Source organism: Mus musculus, chromosome 5, assembly GCF_000001635.26.
Source record: "Mus musculus strain C57BL/6J chromosome 5, GRCm38.p6 C57BL/6J".
Lineage (NCBI taxonomy): Eukaryota > Metazoa > Chordata > Mammalia > Rodentia > Muridae > Mus > Mus musculus.
The window spans coordinates 113,171,868-113,188,242 of record NC_000071.6 but is presented as its reverse complement, the minus strand read 5'-3'; the positions used below and the strand labels follow the sequence as shown (position 1 = coordinate 113,188,242).

At 53.3% G+C, this 16,375-nt stretch overlaps 1 protein-coding gene across 4 annotated transcripts in view; it reads left to right on the top strand.

Annotated features, from left to right (window-relative positions):
• Positions 1 to 16,375, top strand: part of 2900026A02Rik (RIKEN cDNA 2900026A02 gene) — a 134,970-nt gene that overhangs the window by 33,050 nt on the left and 85,545 nt on the right. For all 4 annotated transcript variants that reach the window (XM_017320881.2, NM_001375886.1, XM_030254503.1 and 1 more), the window contains exons 5-6: positions 3,526 to 6,189; positions 12,904 to 13,038. In XM_017320881.2, the coding sequence (XP_017176370.1) occupies positions 3,526 to 6,189; positions 12,904 to 13,038 (2,799 nt within the window). The remainder of the gene's footprint in view (positions 1 to 3,525; positions 6,190 to 12,903; positions 13,039 to 16,375) is intronic.

Here is a 16,375-nt window from a genome sequence, read left to right as displayed (position 1 = left end):
CCAGGTGCAGGCAAAGAACGTCAGAATCTCGTCACCCCTGCCACTGCTATGTTTAGGTCCCTACTTCCTGGGGGGAGGGGGGCAAAGGCTGTGAACCTAAATACTTGTTAGCATTTCTTATTCCTATTATCTTTCTGTGCAATAACCTTGAGGGAACACCATCTTCTTAAGGGGCTTTATGAAGCCCCCAGTGGGCAGAGGCCATCAGGTCTCTTAAGTTCAAGGTTATCCTGGTCTACATGATGGGATCTTGTCTCAAAAAAACAAAAACTTGGGAGAAATTCCACCCAGCTCTGCTGAGATTCTTCTCCTCTCAACTAGATCTGCATCCAGTAGTAGAAGCAGCTCTGGTGCCAAAACCCATTTCTCTTTGACACGGCTCGTAAGGAGGAGCTCACGATCGTGTGCTCCGGGTAACTGGTTTGTGGCTGATGATCTCCGAGGTGTTAACTTTTTAAAAGGCATCTTTATTGAGGTGCAGTTGGCGGACATGTGGATTTAAAGTGCCCGGGTGGATGGGCTTCCGCCCGTGTCTTCCCAGGCAGCTGTTGCCACACAGGGTGACAAGAATCTGCACCACACCCAGACACCACCCCGGCCTCTCTGATGCCTCCGGCCTGCCCTTCCCAAAGCTGCCTAGACCTGCTTTCTGTTCATGCAGACTGGTTTCCATTTCTGAGACTTGCAGACCAATTTGACTTGTTATGCTCATGGGCCTGTGCACTCTGCTTTCTTCTGAGATTGGTCATGCTGTAGCCTTTTTTTGTTGCTGTGTTGTATTCCATTCCCAGATGTGGACCACAGTTGGCTTCGATATCTTCAGCTGGTGCTGGGGTAGTTTTCAGTTTGAGCTGTTAGAAACAAAGCTGTTCCTGTAGGTGGTGGGCATGTATGTCACCTCAGAGCTCAGGAAGGTTGTGAGTTCTAGGCCAGCTTGAGAACTTGTGCATGTGCACATACATACACATGCGCGCGCACACACACACACACACTTGCACACATATGTACACACATGTACATATATGCACACATGCACATACATACATACACGCACACACACGTACATGCACACATACACACACATACATGCACACATGTATGCACACATGCACACACCTGTACACATACGTACACACACGGCATGCACATTATGCACACATACATGGGCACATGCACATGCATGCCACCCAAAACAAACTGAACATTTATGAATAAGCCTGTAGGTCTCGCCCTTTCCCTCTCCTTCTTCCCCAACCCCTCTGAGATGTGGTCTCATGTACCTCAGGCTAGACCCAAATGGACTGTAGCCCAGACCTTGATCTTCTTCTCCTTTGCCCCAGCTCTTGGGGGCCAGGATTATAGGCAGGCGTGCATTGCCACACTGGTTTTGTGCAGTGCTGGACATGGAGCTTTGTGGGTCTTGGCACGGATTCTATGAACTGTTCTGCATCCCCAGCCCAGTTTGCTGGTTTTCTCTTGGGTAAATGCCTGGGTGCGCGGCCTGGCTGAGGCTAGGCGTTTGAAGGGATTTCCTCCATCTTGGAATAATAATGTGAGAACTTCTTCCAAAGCTCTCTGTGTCCCTCTCACTGAGACCCAGAGAAAACGAGCTAGCCTGGGAGGGCAGCAGTGGCCATCCTGATTGTCTTACAGAGACTGAGGCAGAGCAGTAAGGGTCTTGGGAGGAAGAAGTGTGGGACGGAGCAAGCATCCTAAGTCTCAGAGCTTGTGGGGCGTTTCTTTGACTATTAAAAACTCTCAAGAAAGATGTTAAAAAGCTCTCTCTTTCTATATAACCAGGGTCCCCCTCTATACCAGAGATTGTCTGGTGATTTTTAAAGATTAGGATACAACAACAAATTGGGAATTATGATGTTCTAGCCTGGGATACAATAAAGTATGATAGTCTAGCCTGGGCGAAATCTTGCCCCATCCCCCCCAGCCACTCACAAGCTTACAGTATTGTTTGAGTTGCCCCTTTGTTGTTCCCAGTGGTATCTGCTTGGTCTATACTCTTCGGCCTTTGATATTTTAAGGCTGGGAGAAGGCTCAATGGGCGAGGTGTTTGCTGTGCAAGCTTGGGGACCTGAGTTCGAATCCCATGCTTGTGAGAAAGTGGAGTGCAGTGGCACCCCATAATCCTAGAGCTGAGGCTGTGGAGATCGGGATCCCTGGGGCTCGTTGGCAGGTCGGCCAGTCTAGCTGAATGGGCAAGCTCCAGGATCAGTGATAGACCCTGTTTTTTTTTTTTTTTTTTTGGTTTTTCGAGACAGGGTTTCTCTGTATAGTTCTGGCTATCCTGGAACTCACTTTGTAGACCAGGCTGGCCTTGAACTCAGAAATTCGCCTGCCTCTGCCTCCCAAGTGCTGGGATTAAAGGCGTGCGCCACCATGCCCGGCTGATAGACCCTGTTTAATGGGCTGGAGAATGGTTGAACAACCAGCACTGACCTTTGGTCGCCACATGCACATGTGCACACGCATCAGTGTGTCCATGCTGTTGAGGTTTTGTCTGTGCTGCCCCAAGACCTGGTGTCTGCACGTAGCCCCTGGGACCCTGCCCCCCTTCCCAAGTTAATTCCGACTGATGAATAAAGATGCCGATAGCCAATAGCTGTAAGTGGGGTTGAGGTTTCACAGGCTTGGGGAGAGAAAGGAAGGAAGAAGCCACCATGGATGAAGAGGAACATGCACTGGGGAGCAGGAGAGATGCTATGGGCTAACGGCCAAGAGAATGGGGCCCAGGGGACTGCCCGATTGCACTTAAGAGCAGCCCAGGTATAACAGTACATAATAAGTGATAACTTGGGGTTATCGATAGGAAAGTAGATTCTAACAGCATGGAGGGCAGGCAGCTGCCCAGCTCTTGTGCTGCCTAAGGCTGTTTAAAAATATAAGAGCTGTGCGTGTCTTTCATGAGGGAACACAAATGGTCTGAGGCAGGGAAGAAGCCCCGGCAGGGATGTTTTAATATTTTTTACTATACTGTACAGAACGTTTTATAGTGTCTTGCTGTTTTCATTTTCTTTTGTTTTGTTTTTTGGTTTTTGAGACAGGGTTTCTCTGTATAGCCCTGGCCGTCCTGGAACTCACTCTGTAGACCAGGCTGGTCTCGAACTCAGAAATCCGCCTGCCTCTGCCCCCCAAGTGCTGGGATTAAAGGTGTGTGCCACCAATGCCCAGCAGTTTTTTCCTTTATAAATTACTCAGCCTGCAATATTGTGTTATAGCAACAGAAAGTGGCCTGAGACAATGCCACCACTGTCCGGCTTGTTTTTGTTTTTTTAAATAAAAGTTTAACTTGTTTTTATTGATGTGTGCCCTTGCCACAGCATGCTGTCAGAGGGCCACTATGTAGAGTCTAGCCTCTCCTGCCTTTGGTTCTAGGGATGGACCTTGGGGTCACCAGGCCAAGTTGGGGCGTCTGGAAGGGCTTCTTGCTGCTCTGATGGGATGGCCACTTTATTTGCCTCTCCAGTTCCTGTGCACTTCAAACCCTTAACATCCTCTCCTGTTATTTTTCAGCTTAAGGAAAGGCATGATTTGGATGCAGCCCCTGCTACAAAAAGTCCCTGGAAGAACGGGGTTCCCCAGAAGTCTAAGCAGACAGAGCTCAAAGGTACCTCTGAACAGGAGAACCCCGACAGGTGTTGGGGTGCTCGATCAGCGGGAGACGCAGGTCCTTCTGAAGTCAGTCCGGAAGATGATGGGAGCTTCCAGAAGGTGTGGGCCACGGTGTTTGAGCATCATGTGGAGAGACACACAGTGGCTGACCAGGCTAACCGTTGCCTCTCAACCACACCCCCTTGTGATACAGCTGACACGCCCCTGGTTCCCAAACCAAGGCCTGAGAATTGGCCAGGGAAGGAACCACCAGGAGTGGCAGACAGGAGAGACCGCTCCAGGTGGTCATCGGACCATGCTGACCCAGGGATGCTGGGACGAGCAGCTCTTGCGGATGTGGAACGGAGACAGTATCCAACACCTGTCCCCGAGATGCACCCCATGGAAGAGAGACACAGCCGCTCTGTCCCGAGGCATTTAGAAAGTTCCCCTGTGTCCCAGAGGGTCCAGCCCAGGTATGACATCGTGCATGCCTCAGGGGAACGTGCACACAGTGAAGCTGTGTCCAGGGTGCCTGAGGAGAAAGCGGTGACCCTGCGCAGTGGCAGATCCCGGCTCTCACTGCCTGTCCGGCAGCTGTCCCAGGAAGTCAACCCTACTTACTTGGAGTGCTCTCTACAGGCTAATGGGGGTGCTGTCCAAAGGGCAAGTCTTATATGGGAAGCTCGGGGTAAGGAAGGCAGTGGACAGAAGCTGGACTGTCATCAGACAAGGGATGGATTTGGAGACACTTGCCAATCTCCCAAATGGACAGGACGGGGAGTGGCAAGTGGGCACGGCAGCGCTGTGGTCAGCAAAGATCTCAGTACTGCCCAAAGGGGTCCAACCTGGAATGTCTCTTCAGGTCCTCCTTCCAGGGCCAACATTGAGCCCTGTGACTCCCAAGTACAGACAGGGCCAGACTCCTTGTCCCCAAAAAGAGGTTCCCTCATGGTTGCCAGTGAGGATAACCCAAGGCTGGCCCAGGTGTCCCAGCCTGAAGTCAGAATGAGGAGGTCCAACCCTTCAGAGCTGAGGGTGGACAGGTTGAGGCGGCGGACTTTGCCCCATGATGCCAAGTTTGATCCGTTCAACCTCCTCGTGCCAGAGAGTGCTACCAAAAGGCAGCAGAGACCAGCAGATGGTCTGACCTCCCCAACCTGTGCCTTACAGAGACCCCCATTGTCCCACCAGCAGGCACAAACTCAGGAGGTGACACCAGATGCCTTACAAGGCAGGACTTTCCTGGTGGAGAAGCAGGGGCCGTCTGTAGAGCCCACTGCGACTTTCTTTGCGGTGACTTATCAGGTTCCTGATATTCAGAAGGTCAAGAGTGTGATTAAGTCAGGGACTGAAGATATGTTGGAACCTTCCAGAAAAACACCTCCACCTCTGTCACCTCGCTCTGTTGTGTCCGTTCTGGCTTCTCCCGGCCATGAAGAGCCATGGTCTCCCGTCAGCAGCAAGGGCTCCGCTAAGGGGAGAGAGTACGAAGAAACATGGAACCTTTCAAAACACCCGAAGTCCACAGACCAGCCCACCACGTCTGCAGGGGACAGGACTCTGGATCTTTCCAGGGACAGAATCATTGATGTGGATGCTCTGTGGCTTTCTCGAGGGTCAGAAGATAGCGCTGCAAAGGACCTCAAGATCGGGGCATCCTCGGAAAGAGATGCCCCACAGACATCCCCGGTCCTGAGGCAGCGGCCCAGAAGCCTCCTGGTGAGGAGGAGGACAGAGGTGGTTAGTGAAACGTTCCCAGGGAAGATGAGAGATGGCTACAGATCGAGCGTCCTTGACCTTGACGCTTTGATGGCAGAGTACAAGGAGCGGTCAAGCAGAATAACCAGCAAGACCCAGCAGCAGCAGGACAGCCCTCCTGCAGAGCCCAGCAGCTCGCCTCAGGAGAGATCAGGTTGGCCCAAGGAGGCGGAGTGGAGACGGAGGAGCCTGAAGGAGGCCCCCCAGTCAGACAGTGTCGGGCAACAAGCAGGGCGCTCCGTGAAAGCTCTCCACTCCCCTGGCCCCAGCAAGCAGCCAGCAGAGCCCCTAGGGGCAGCCATGACCACCAAGTCTGGCTTGCCACTGTGGGCACCGCCACACTCGGCTCCTGGAGAAAACTGCCCCTCACCTTCTGCCGTCCCAGCTGGTTCCAGGAGAAAATCTCCAGGCATCGCTGAGTTTGAAAGCAAGCCCTCCTCCAGTGAGCACCAGGGTACCAAGCATTGGCAAAATTCAGCCAAGTCCCAGGAGCCAGGCAGCAGGTACCCAGTCTCCCCTGGGTCACCTCCCTCTGACCGGAAGAAAGGGACTCCGAGGAGATCCACTGGTCAGGGAGTGGAAGGCAATGGGGTGCCGTGGGGAACCCCCCCACGCGATTCTGGTTGGTCGCCGCTGGACATCAAGAGGGCCTGCTCAGAGAAGGGCCCACCAGCCAGGATCCGGGAGGGCCTGTCCGTCATGCAGGACGCCAGGCATCGGAGGCAAGAACAGTCCAAAGGGAAGCCGGACCTCCCAGCCACCGAGACTCCCGAGGCTGCCGCAGGACCCTGTCAGAGGGATTCGAGGAGGCCAGAAGGCCCTAAGGTGGGTACAGAGGCACTTGGAATTTTGTCATATTGTTTGTATGTATCTATGTCCAGGATCTCAGATTTCACGTGGGCTGTGTAAGTGTGTGACGGAGTGGAGGTGCCACTCTAGGGAGTGGTGAGGACTGCACGCTAACAGGATACCTAGGTGTGCTTGCTTCCAGACTCTTAGGATTTTTTTCTCCTATTTTTTTAAAAGATTTATTTAATGTATATGAGTATACTTGCTGTCTTAAGACACACCAGAAGAGGGCACTAGATCCCATTCTAGATGGTTGTGAGCCACCATGTGGTTACCAGGAATTGAACTCAGGACCTCTAGAAGAGCAGTCAGTGCTCTTAACTGGCAAGCCGTCCCTTTCTTTATCCTCCCTTCCCCTTCCTTTTTACGGGGTGTGGCATGGGAGAACTAAAGCTCCTCCTAGCCCCAGCTCCGCCCCTGGCCCCAGCCCTGCCCCACCTCGGCCCCGCCCCACAACAACCGGGGCCTCAGCCCATTGGCCATTTTGAAACCTGAGACAGAAAGGGACATTTATTAAAAGAAATCCACATTTTCAGGTGTTAACCCTGAAATAAGGAGGCTTGCTAGAAAACTTCATTTTGTCCTGGCCGTGCTTGGCCTGGCTCTGTCTGCTTGGCCACGGGTTGTGGGTTCAAAATTTGGCCTGGGACTTGGATGAGGGAGGACATGTGTGAGTGTCGCAGAGTACCTGCTCGATGCCACCTCACCCGTTGTCCTCTCTAGAGCTTCCAGGAAGATCTGTGCCGTGAGTGAATGCCAAGCAGCCCACGGGGTCTGACAGGACGGCTCACTTTGGATTGGGTTTTCCAGAAGCAGCCTGTCTTAGGTCTCTTAGGAGGTGACCAGAGGGAGGACCGGCTGCGGACTGGGGAAGGTGGCAAGGAATTACCAGTGTGGGCAACTGAGACCCGGTGCCCGGGAAACCTCTGGGAAGCTCGTAGGCACAACTGGGTCGACCTGGTCAAGGGTCAGAGAGCCAGGAGTATGCGTTTTCTATTTATTCCTGTTGACGTCGAAGAATATGTCTGGGCCTTTGGATATATGGGATTTGACCGTTCTGCGCATAGTAGGGCAGCTCTGCACCAACTCTTGTATCGGCGTGAGAAACAGGCAGGGAGCCGACAAGGTCTGCTGCGGGTGTAAAATAAGACAACCCGAAAACAGGGCTCAGAGAGGTCACACAGCAAAAGGCCAAGATGCTTGAGCCCAGGTCTGGCAGGATCCCATGAGATGACAAAGCAGGGAAGAAACAGGAAGCTGCGTGCAGCCCTTGGGGAGCTTTTTACCTCAGCTGGGTGATAGGGCTCTGGAACCCAAGGTCAGGAAATTATATGATGCTCAATGAGGCGCCGGAGGAGTGACCCAGGAAGGCATCCTGGAGGAGGCCCTGATGGGTGACCCCGGGAGCAGGGCATGCTGGGAGATCTGGAGGCTGGAGTCAGCCCCACCTAGCCCTTGCTGAGCAGTTCAGCAGAGGCAGCAGCCTAGTCTTCAGTGTTTCCTGCTGTAACAAACCACACCGGGCCAGGAACTTATTTCCCACAGTTCTGGCTGCTGTGAATCCCCGGCCCGTGACTGGTTTGTTCCTGGACTTCCTTTCCACGCTGCCCTGGAGTTTTAGGACGCCGTGTTTACAGAGTCGAGCGCAGCCAAGGATTACAGCAGTTTCTCATCCCCAAGTTTGTGAGAGAGGAACCAGGGTCTAGCCTGTCAGAGACAGGGGCGCCACCTAGAGGGGCCTGTGAGAACAGAGTCAGCTTTGGCCACGAAGGATGGGATGTGGATTGTCCTCACATTTATGGTGTGGAGTATGGGGGGATTGGAGCTTCGAACTTGTGTTTCTCCTCCGGAGCCCTGAGTTGCTCAGCGTCGCTAGTGGAACCTTCCAGACTTGCACTGAGCTCCTCCCTCCTCCAGTGTGGGTTCTTCCCACACTGCTCCTTGCCTCCCACTCCCCCCAACGCCCCCGTTGGGAACCCGAAGCTGCAGTATGGTCCAGCAAGGTTTGCCTCTGGTGGTCTCACCCAGCTCTCACGCCCCGCCCCCGTTGCCGTGGGAGCGGGGGGAGGGGGCCAGAAGAGACTGCCGGGCTGGAATGTGACACGCTGCAGCTCAGCAGCTCAGCTCGCCAGCACCTCGGGACCCACTGGCAACAGGAGCGCCTGGGCTGCAGAGGGTCCTGGATGATGCCCAGAGCGCCCAGGCCCCAGGAGGGCTGGTTGTCGGGGGGGGGGGGGCGGGGGGGGCGGGATCAGCTTTCCCTTGGCGGAGGGATCCACGGACCAGCTTCCCGCTTCTGGCCTCTCTCCTGGAAGGCTTGTTTTGTTTTGTTGCTGAGTCAGGGTCTTCCTTAGCACAGGCTGGTCCCTGGGGACCTGACCCTCATCCCATTGTTGGGCGTCCTTCCTTCCTTCCCTTGATCTGGTTCCTGATCTTAAAGATCAAAAACAATCAGATGAGTGAAGACAAGAAGCCACAGAGGTGCCCAGAATGCTGGTTGTTAAAAAGACAAACACGGGGCAGAGAGGGAAGGGATCATTTGCTCAGGGATGGGGGTTGGGGTGGGGGAGCTGGTAAAGATGTTCCAGCCGTTGGGACTTTCCTGTGTCTCTCAAGAATTAGGAATAGCCAGGCAGTGGTGGCACACGCCTTTAATCCCAGCCCTTGGGAGGCAAGGCAGGCGGATTTCTGAGTTCGAGGCCAGCCTGGTCTACAGAGTGAGTTCCAGGACAGCCAGGGCTACAGTGAGAAACCCTGTCTTGAAAAACAGACAAAGGCTGGCGAGATGGCTCCGTAGGTAAGAGCACTGACTGATCTTCTGAAGGTCCTGAGTTCAAATCCCAGCAACCACATGGTGGCTCATAACCACCCATAATGAGATCTGATGCCCTCTTCTGGTGTGTCTGAGGTCAGCTACAGTGTACTCACACATAATAATAAATAAATCTTAAAAAAAAAACCAGACAAAACAAAAAGAGTTAGGAATATTCTCTGGGTGTGTACGGACACCTATGAAACACACCACGTAACACACACACTCAAGCACACACACGTGTGCACACATGCACATGAATGCATGGACACTAACACGCAGATACATGTGCTTGTATACACATTCCAATCACACGTACACACATGGACCCACAAGCACACATGCATGCGCACACACATGGATGTGTGTATTTCTGTTCTGGATGCATAGGCAGATTTTATCCGTCAAGGGACTGTGGGGTGTAGAGTGTGAATTCCCCACAGAGTTCTGGGGTGGGGGAAGCTTACACTCTGTGGGGTGAAGCTATCTTACCACAGGCCTGAGCTTGAGGGTTAAGAAAGGATGCTCAGAGCATCTTTTGTGGCCCCGACTCTTTTGGGATTGCTTTCAGAAGCCACAAGGATTATGAGGCTTAGCCTGGTTTTGTGTCACTTCCTATGGGAGAGAGCGTTTTCGTGCTTGCTGACAGCTGGGTTCAAAGCAGAGAATCCAGCAGGGTGACCGGGGGGGGGGGGGGGGGCATCCCAGACCACTTAGGCTGAAATCCTCGGGGTTAGCCTTGACAGGTAACTTTGGTTGAGATCTCTGCTGACCCCAGTGCACACCTGCTTGTTAAGGTGGGTGACCCAAGTTCAGTCCCCCTTGATGGAGGGCGGAACCTGGCTGTACACAGCCCTGCTCTGACCTCCACATGCACCCCCAACCCCCAGCCTGAAAATAAAAAACGAGCCGGTGAGGTGACTCGGTGGGTAAAGATGTCTGGTGACTCAGGTTTGTTGAGTCTTACCACCTTATGAAGGGAGAAGGTGAGGTGGCACGTGGCACACATCCCCGTACACACACATACACACATCCCCTATACACACACATCCTCCCTACACACACAGACACATCCCTCCACATCCCCCCCCACATCCCCTGTACACACACACCCTATACACACATCCCCCTACACACACACACACACACACACACACACATCCCCCTACACACACATTCCCCCTACACCCACATCCCCCTACACACACACCCTACACACACATCTTCTATATACACACACACATCCCCCTACACAGACACACCCTACACACACATCTTCTATATACACACACCTTGTATACACACACACATCTCCCTACACACATCTCCCTACACACATCTCCCTACACACTCACACAACCCCCAACACACATAACCCTACACACACATCCCACCTATACAGACATCCTCCCTACACACACACACACCACACAGTATACACACACACATAGCCCCTTCACATACACGTGCTCGAGTGTGCGCACACGCGTGCACACACACACACACACACACACACACAGAGCAGTACTAAGAAATACAAGTTTAAGCCATACGATGCACTTTAGTGTCCAGGCTTGTTCCTGGTGTTCACATCCTGCTCTCTGTCCATTGGGAACGTCTGATACGTGTGCTGGCCAGGCTGGGGCCCATGCCCCGATCAGGAGTTCCAAACCATCTTCAGAGTTCCAGCTTGGGCTGGGTGAGGCCCCATCTCAGGAAGGATCCCTGGGAAAATAAAGCGTGGAGTAGCCCCACAGTGGAATATTATTTGGTTTTAAAAAAGGAATGTTCTTGTCAGATATGGTGAGCATTTTGGTGTCTGAGGCAGGAGGCAGGAGAAGCCAGGTGGCGGCACCTGCTATTTATGTATTATTTAGTTTAAATTAGATTCAATCTAATTTCTCTGTTGCCCCGGCCATGCTCAAGCTTGCGTGACTGACTGGATCAGTCCCACAGAACATTGCAGTGGCTGCATAGGCACAGGCAACCTGAAGCCAGGGAGTAGGGGAGATCACCGAGAGTCTGAGGGTGGCAGGAAGCTGGGGGACAGACCGGAAAGGAGCCATCTGAGTGACAGGAGAGACCTAGGACCCCCGGGGAGGATGTGAGAGCTATGGTGGAGATACCCAGCACAGGTGGGCGTGTCCTGGGGGACTCAGATCGACCTTGGTGGAGGGCGTGCCCCCCGACTGCGTTCTTTCTGCTGTGAGATGCAGCTACTGTTAAACAGTCCATCAGGGACCACCTGTGCCACCCCCCCAGAAGTCCTGCTCCTCATAAACCATCCTCCTCCGCCCATCCTGCCCTCTCCTTAGCCTGGCTCACAGGACTCACACAGTGTAGCATGCCTTTTGTAACTTCCTTATTTTTGTTGTCTTTGTTTGGAGACGGGGTCTCATGTGACCCAGGCTGGTTGCATGTAGTGTATGGCCCAGTTCTGATGTTCAGCCCCATTATGGTTAAAGGGCTAATTGTCCTGCTGTTGGCATGATTCTTTGGAGTAATTACTATTTTTCTCCTGCTCCGTTTACCATTGACTGAGTTGTTTCCTTGTTGTTGAGTTGCCGTTGCTCTTTACATGTTGTGACTACTCTTGTTGAGTTGCTCTTTACATGTGTGACTAAGAGACTGATGGTTTGTTGAGTCTCTCCCTTTCCGTGGGTGGCTTTTTCATGGTGCCCTTCATGCACACATGTTTTCCAGCTTGACAGACTTCTCTTTTGTTCTTGTGTTTTCTGTGTTGTGTTTTGGAAACACTGGCCATGAATAGCTGCTGCCGTGTTTCCTTGTAAGCTTTCTACCTTCAGATCTAGTAAACTCTTTGCTCTTGTGCATGTTCATTCCAGTAAAATCTGCCCTACCAGGCTGGGCAGGCCAGGGACAGGGCTTCTGAACATCCCTGCCTGTAAGCCCTGGCGTCTGTCCATCTGACCGTCTGTCCTGTACTCCTTACACTGAAGTCCTGGATTTGTGTTAAAGTGTTGCAGGAGATGCAGCAGGGGGCAGTGTGTGAGGTTGGGTAGAGAGCCAGAGTCCTACGCAGTGCCGCAGTGCCGTGGGTCTGCGAGACAGGTCGGGGTAGAAGTGCGGGTGGGATTTATTTAATGCCACTGGGGTGTGAAAATGAGCCCAGTAGGTAGCAGCAGAAGAGAAGGCTCAGAGCAGCTTTAGGATGTTAAAGAAAGCGAACCGGGCAGTGGCTTAATCCCAGCACTTGGGAGGCAGAGGCAGGATGATTTCTGAGTTCAAGGCCAGCCTGGTCTACAGAGTGAGTTCAGGACAGCCAGGGCTACACAGAGAAACCTTGTCTTGAAAAACAAACAAACAAAAAAGGAAAGCGAGCCAGGGAGAGACAGAGCAAGCGAGGGGGGGAGGAAGGGGTCTAGGAACCAGTAGCCTTGCTCTTCATGATGCTGTGTGCTATTCGCCAGGCACCTGCCTTCTCTGGCCCTCCTGGCTTATGTGCATCAAGTGTGCGGCTGGACTCCAGGGTCGGCTGTGATGTTTGTTCTCCAGTTAAGCAGAGAGAGAGGGAAAAATGCAGAATCCAGATTACATGCCTTCGGGCTTTTTTCTCTCCCTGCATTTGTATTCAAGGAAAGATGTTCAAACTAGGACCGGACCTTAGGACCATCCTGGGCAAGGATGCGAGCAAGACACATCAGCCAGGCAACCTGCCCCCTAGAGGCTGGTCTGTGTCACGCAGGCTCAGAGCAAGGCCCTTAACGCTGTTAAAATTGTTCCTTCCCTAGATGGTTGTGGTCAGAGGTTAAGGCCGCACAGTGGTGAAGTTGGGTCACGTGATACCTATGCAAGATGGTGGGGGGCCAGCAGACTAGAGGCTCCCACTGAAGCTCTCACTGTGTTTTCTATCTCAGGCATCTTTGCAGAACCTGGAGCGGAGGGACAGTCAGCAGGACAGCCAGCAGCCTCAACGGCAGGTGTCCCCTGTTGCCTCTGTCCCCAGGCGAAGTCACAGCTTTTGCAAGGACAAGAGGAACAGTCCCCTCGTGGTGAGTGACACCTGCTGGCGTCCTCTGCGTCCGCTGATTCTGTGGCTATATGTGGACGGTTCAGACCCTTGTGCTGTGTGTGCCGTGCTGTTGGGTTTCTGGCACTAGGTGGCGCTGCAACCCCAGCAGCTGGCTGATGCAGGCGGACGTGTCTTGGGGGCTCACACCAAGATGTCTTTTCAGCAGCCTTGAGATTTTTGAGAGTTTATATCCGGAAACTCAGCCGGAAAGCCGGCTGGTGACTCCCGTGTCCATAGCGCTAGTTTGAGGGATGGGAGACAACCAAGAGAAAATGTGCCTGTGAGGGACACTAGGCTATCCAAAGCCAGCTCCCCGCTTGGGGGACCTACAGTACACCGTGTTTCTTGGGAAGCCTCTGGCACCGGGAGCCACGCGGTACCCACGAGAGGCCGGACCCAGGCTCCTGTGGTGGTGATTTTGTTGATGCAGTCTGTGAACAGGCTGAGTTCTCTCCTTGCTGGAAAGGTCCCTTGCGGGTGCGGCCCAAGCAGTAGCTGTTGACCAGGGTGGCATGGGTTCTGACTCACGTGCCCTTCAGCGTCTATGGTCTGGGGAAAGAGACTTCACTTTCCTGAGTCTTGGTTTTCTCATCTGTAAAATGGGGGTTGTTTGTTCTTAATGTAGGCTTCGGGTGACAGGGTCTGGGGTGTTGAGGTTTTGTCTTTTACTGTCTATTGTAATGTTAAGTGCGGGCCCCCAAGTCTGGAGTCTGCAGGTAGCCCCTGGAACCCTGCCTCCGCTGAGTTAGTCTTGATTAGTGAATAAAGATGCTGACAGCCAATAGCTGGGCAGAAGAGACATAGGTGGGGTTGAGGGTTCGAGGGCTTGCAGGAGAGAGAACAGAACAAGGAGGGAGGAGAAAGAAGGAGCTGTCACGGGAGAAAAGAACATACAGGAGGGAGGAGAGCTGCCATGGGCTAGGGGCCGAGAGAACGTGGCCCAGAGTTCGGCCTGGTTGGAGTTGAGAGTGGCCCAGATGGACCATAGTAAATAATAGGTGATAGCTTGGGGTTATCGATGGGAAGGTAGACTCTAACAGCATGGAGGATAAGCAGCTGACCAGCTACTGTGCTGCCTAAAATATAAAGGCTGCGTGTGTCTTCCATCTGAGAACATAAATGGTCTAAGGCGGGAAAAATATCCTTTGCTGGGATTAATTAATATTTTTCACTACACTGGGGCATCCACTAGGGATCTGCTGAGGGGCCCTGGGTGCATAGATCCCTGTGGGGACTCCACAGGTCTGTGACGTGTGGTCTTCTCTGAAGGTTCCCTTTCTCAGATTTCTTTCATACCCTTGTCTCCAGCTCCTTTCCGGTGGCACCACGTCCTTTATCTGATCAGTGTGAACTTGTGTGTGTGTGTGTGTGTGTGTGTGAGAGAGAGAGAGAGAGAGAGAGAGAGAGAGAGAGAGAGGTTTGAAAGCATTTTTATAGCCCCCCTCTCCCCCCTCCCAGTTTGCAGGAGGCTTCCCTGGCTGAGGCTCCTCTTCCTCTCTCTGTGTCTTTGAGGACCCTTTTTTTCCCCAGGAGCCCTGGGTGACTTCCCTTGGCTCCTCTCTCTGGCTCCCTCCGAGTCCCACGAGCCGTGCCTGAGGCCTGTGGGACAACTCAGCCCTGCAGGACTGGGCTTTCTTCAGTCTCAGGCCTGCAGGGTTGGGAAGCAGCCACTAGGGGGCAGCAGTGCCCAGCCCACTCCTGGCTCCTCCCACAGCCTGTGATGGACACGCAGTGACTCTGGGGACTCATTTTCACCTGTGGAACAGAGCAAATGTCTTTTCATTAATACTTGGCCGAGGAAGCTCCTTCCTATCATCTCCACCTCTCCTTTCCCTCTCCCTCTTCCTCTTCCTCTCCTGCTTACCCCCTTCTTGGTATAAAAGGGGGAAACCGAGGCCCACAGAGAGGACCCTACTTGGTTAGGGTAGCCTTCCAGGAGAGTTTAGGGATTCAGTCACGGCTCTGTGCTTGCCTGAAGTGCTCAGGAAAGTCTGGTGAATGTCTGTTAGTCTGTCTGGCGCATGTTGTCCATTTGTCTGGTGAATGTCTGTCTGTTAGTCTGTCTGGTAAATGTCTGTCTGGTAAATGTCTGTCTGTTAGTCTGTCTGGTGAATGTGGTCCATTAGTCTGTCTGGTGAATGTCGGCCATCAGTCTGTCCATAACTTCATGCTGTCATTCACTCCCCTGGCCTGAAGCACTCTGTGTAGCCAAGGATAACCTCACACACTATTTCTCCTGTGTTGAGAGTACAGGTGTGTGCGGCCATGCCCCGTTTGTGAGTCCTAGGGCCTGATAGATGCCAGACCAGCACTCTGCCAGCCAAGCTACATTCTGGCGCCCAATCTCTGTGCTTTGAACCTGCCTTGGGATTTGTCTGCCCTTACTTGAGAGCCACCCACCTCCCCTGCCATTCAAGCAAACACATTCCATCCTGCTAAAAAGAAAATTAAGGTTCAGAGGGGCTCAGCCACCTGCCTTAGGCCACACAGCATTAAGAATAGTTAGACCAGGGGCCCACATGCCTTGCCTGAAACTTGGGCCCTTCCCAGGACTATGCTGGGTGGGCTGTCAGTGTGTGCCTGTGTGCCTCTGTGTGTGTGTGTGTGTGTGTGTGTGTGTGTGCAATCCCCTGCCAGCACCCTGCTGCAGCCCCTTCAGGACAGGAGACACCCGGGGCTCAGCTAGGGTTGGCCATGGCTGTTCTGTCTGTCACACTCTAAGCCAGCTGGGGACCCACAGGGCTGATTGATTGGTATATCTGCACTGCCCCACCCAGCACTGCTGGTCATGGGACTGCTCACCGGCTGCCCTGCAGGGCAGAGGGAGGCGGCCACATGCTCTGCCCACACTGTGGGTGCCACCCGCACGGCCAGGTGCTTTCTGTTGTTTGCACCTGCGAGCTGCCCTCCTGGGAAAGGAAGATGTCTGCTGTCTCAGGGGTTTTAGCTGAGGCCTGGGACGATGGGAAATAACCTCGCCTGGTCCTGTGGTGCTTCCTCCCTCAGGGGTGGCCACCCTTCTGCTCGGGGTTTATGATCTCCAAGGGGTTATAGAACAAGATGACTCAGTGTGGACCCTGACCTTGGGCACAGTTTACCCAGCAGCCCCTCCTGTAACAGTAAAGTCACAAGGCTTTACTGGGGTTCTGGGGTTTCCACAGTGCCACAGACTTCTGGAAAGGGATGGGGGCGCAGGGAGAGGGATATGGGGGAGTGGGGACTGGGAAGAGGGGTGTGAGAGGAGGAGGGACTGGGGAGAGGGATGTGGGGGGCTGTTTCTTGTTAGGCCAGCAAGGGCTTCTTTGAGGAAGTGACTC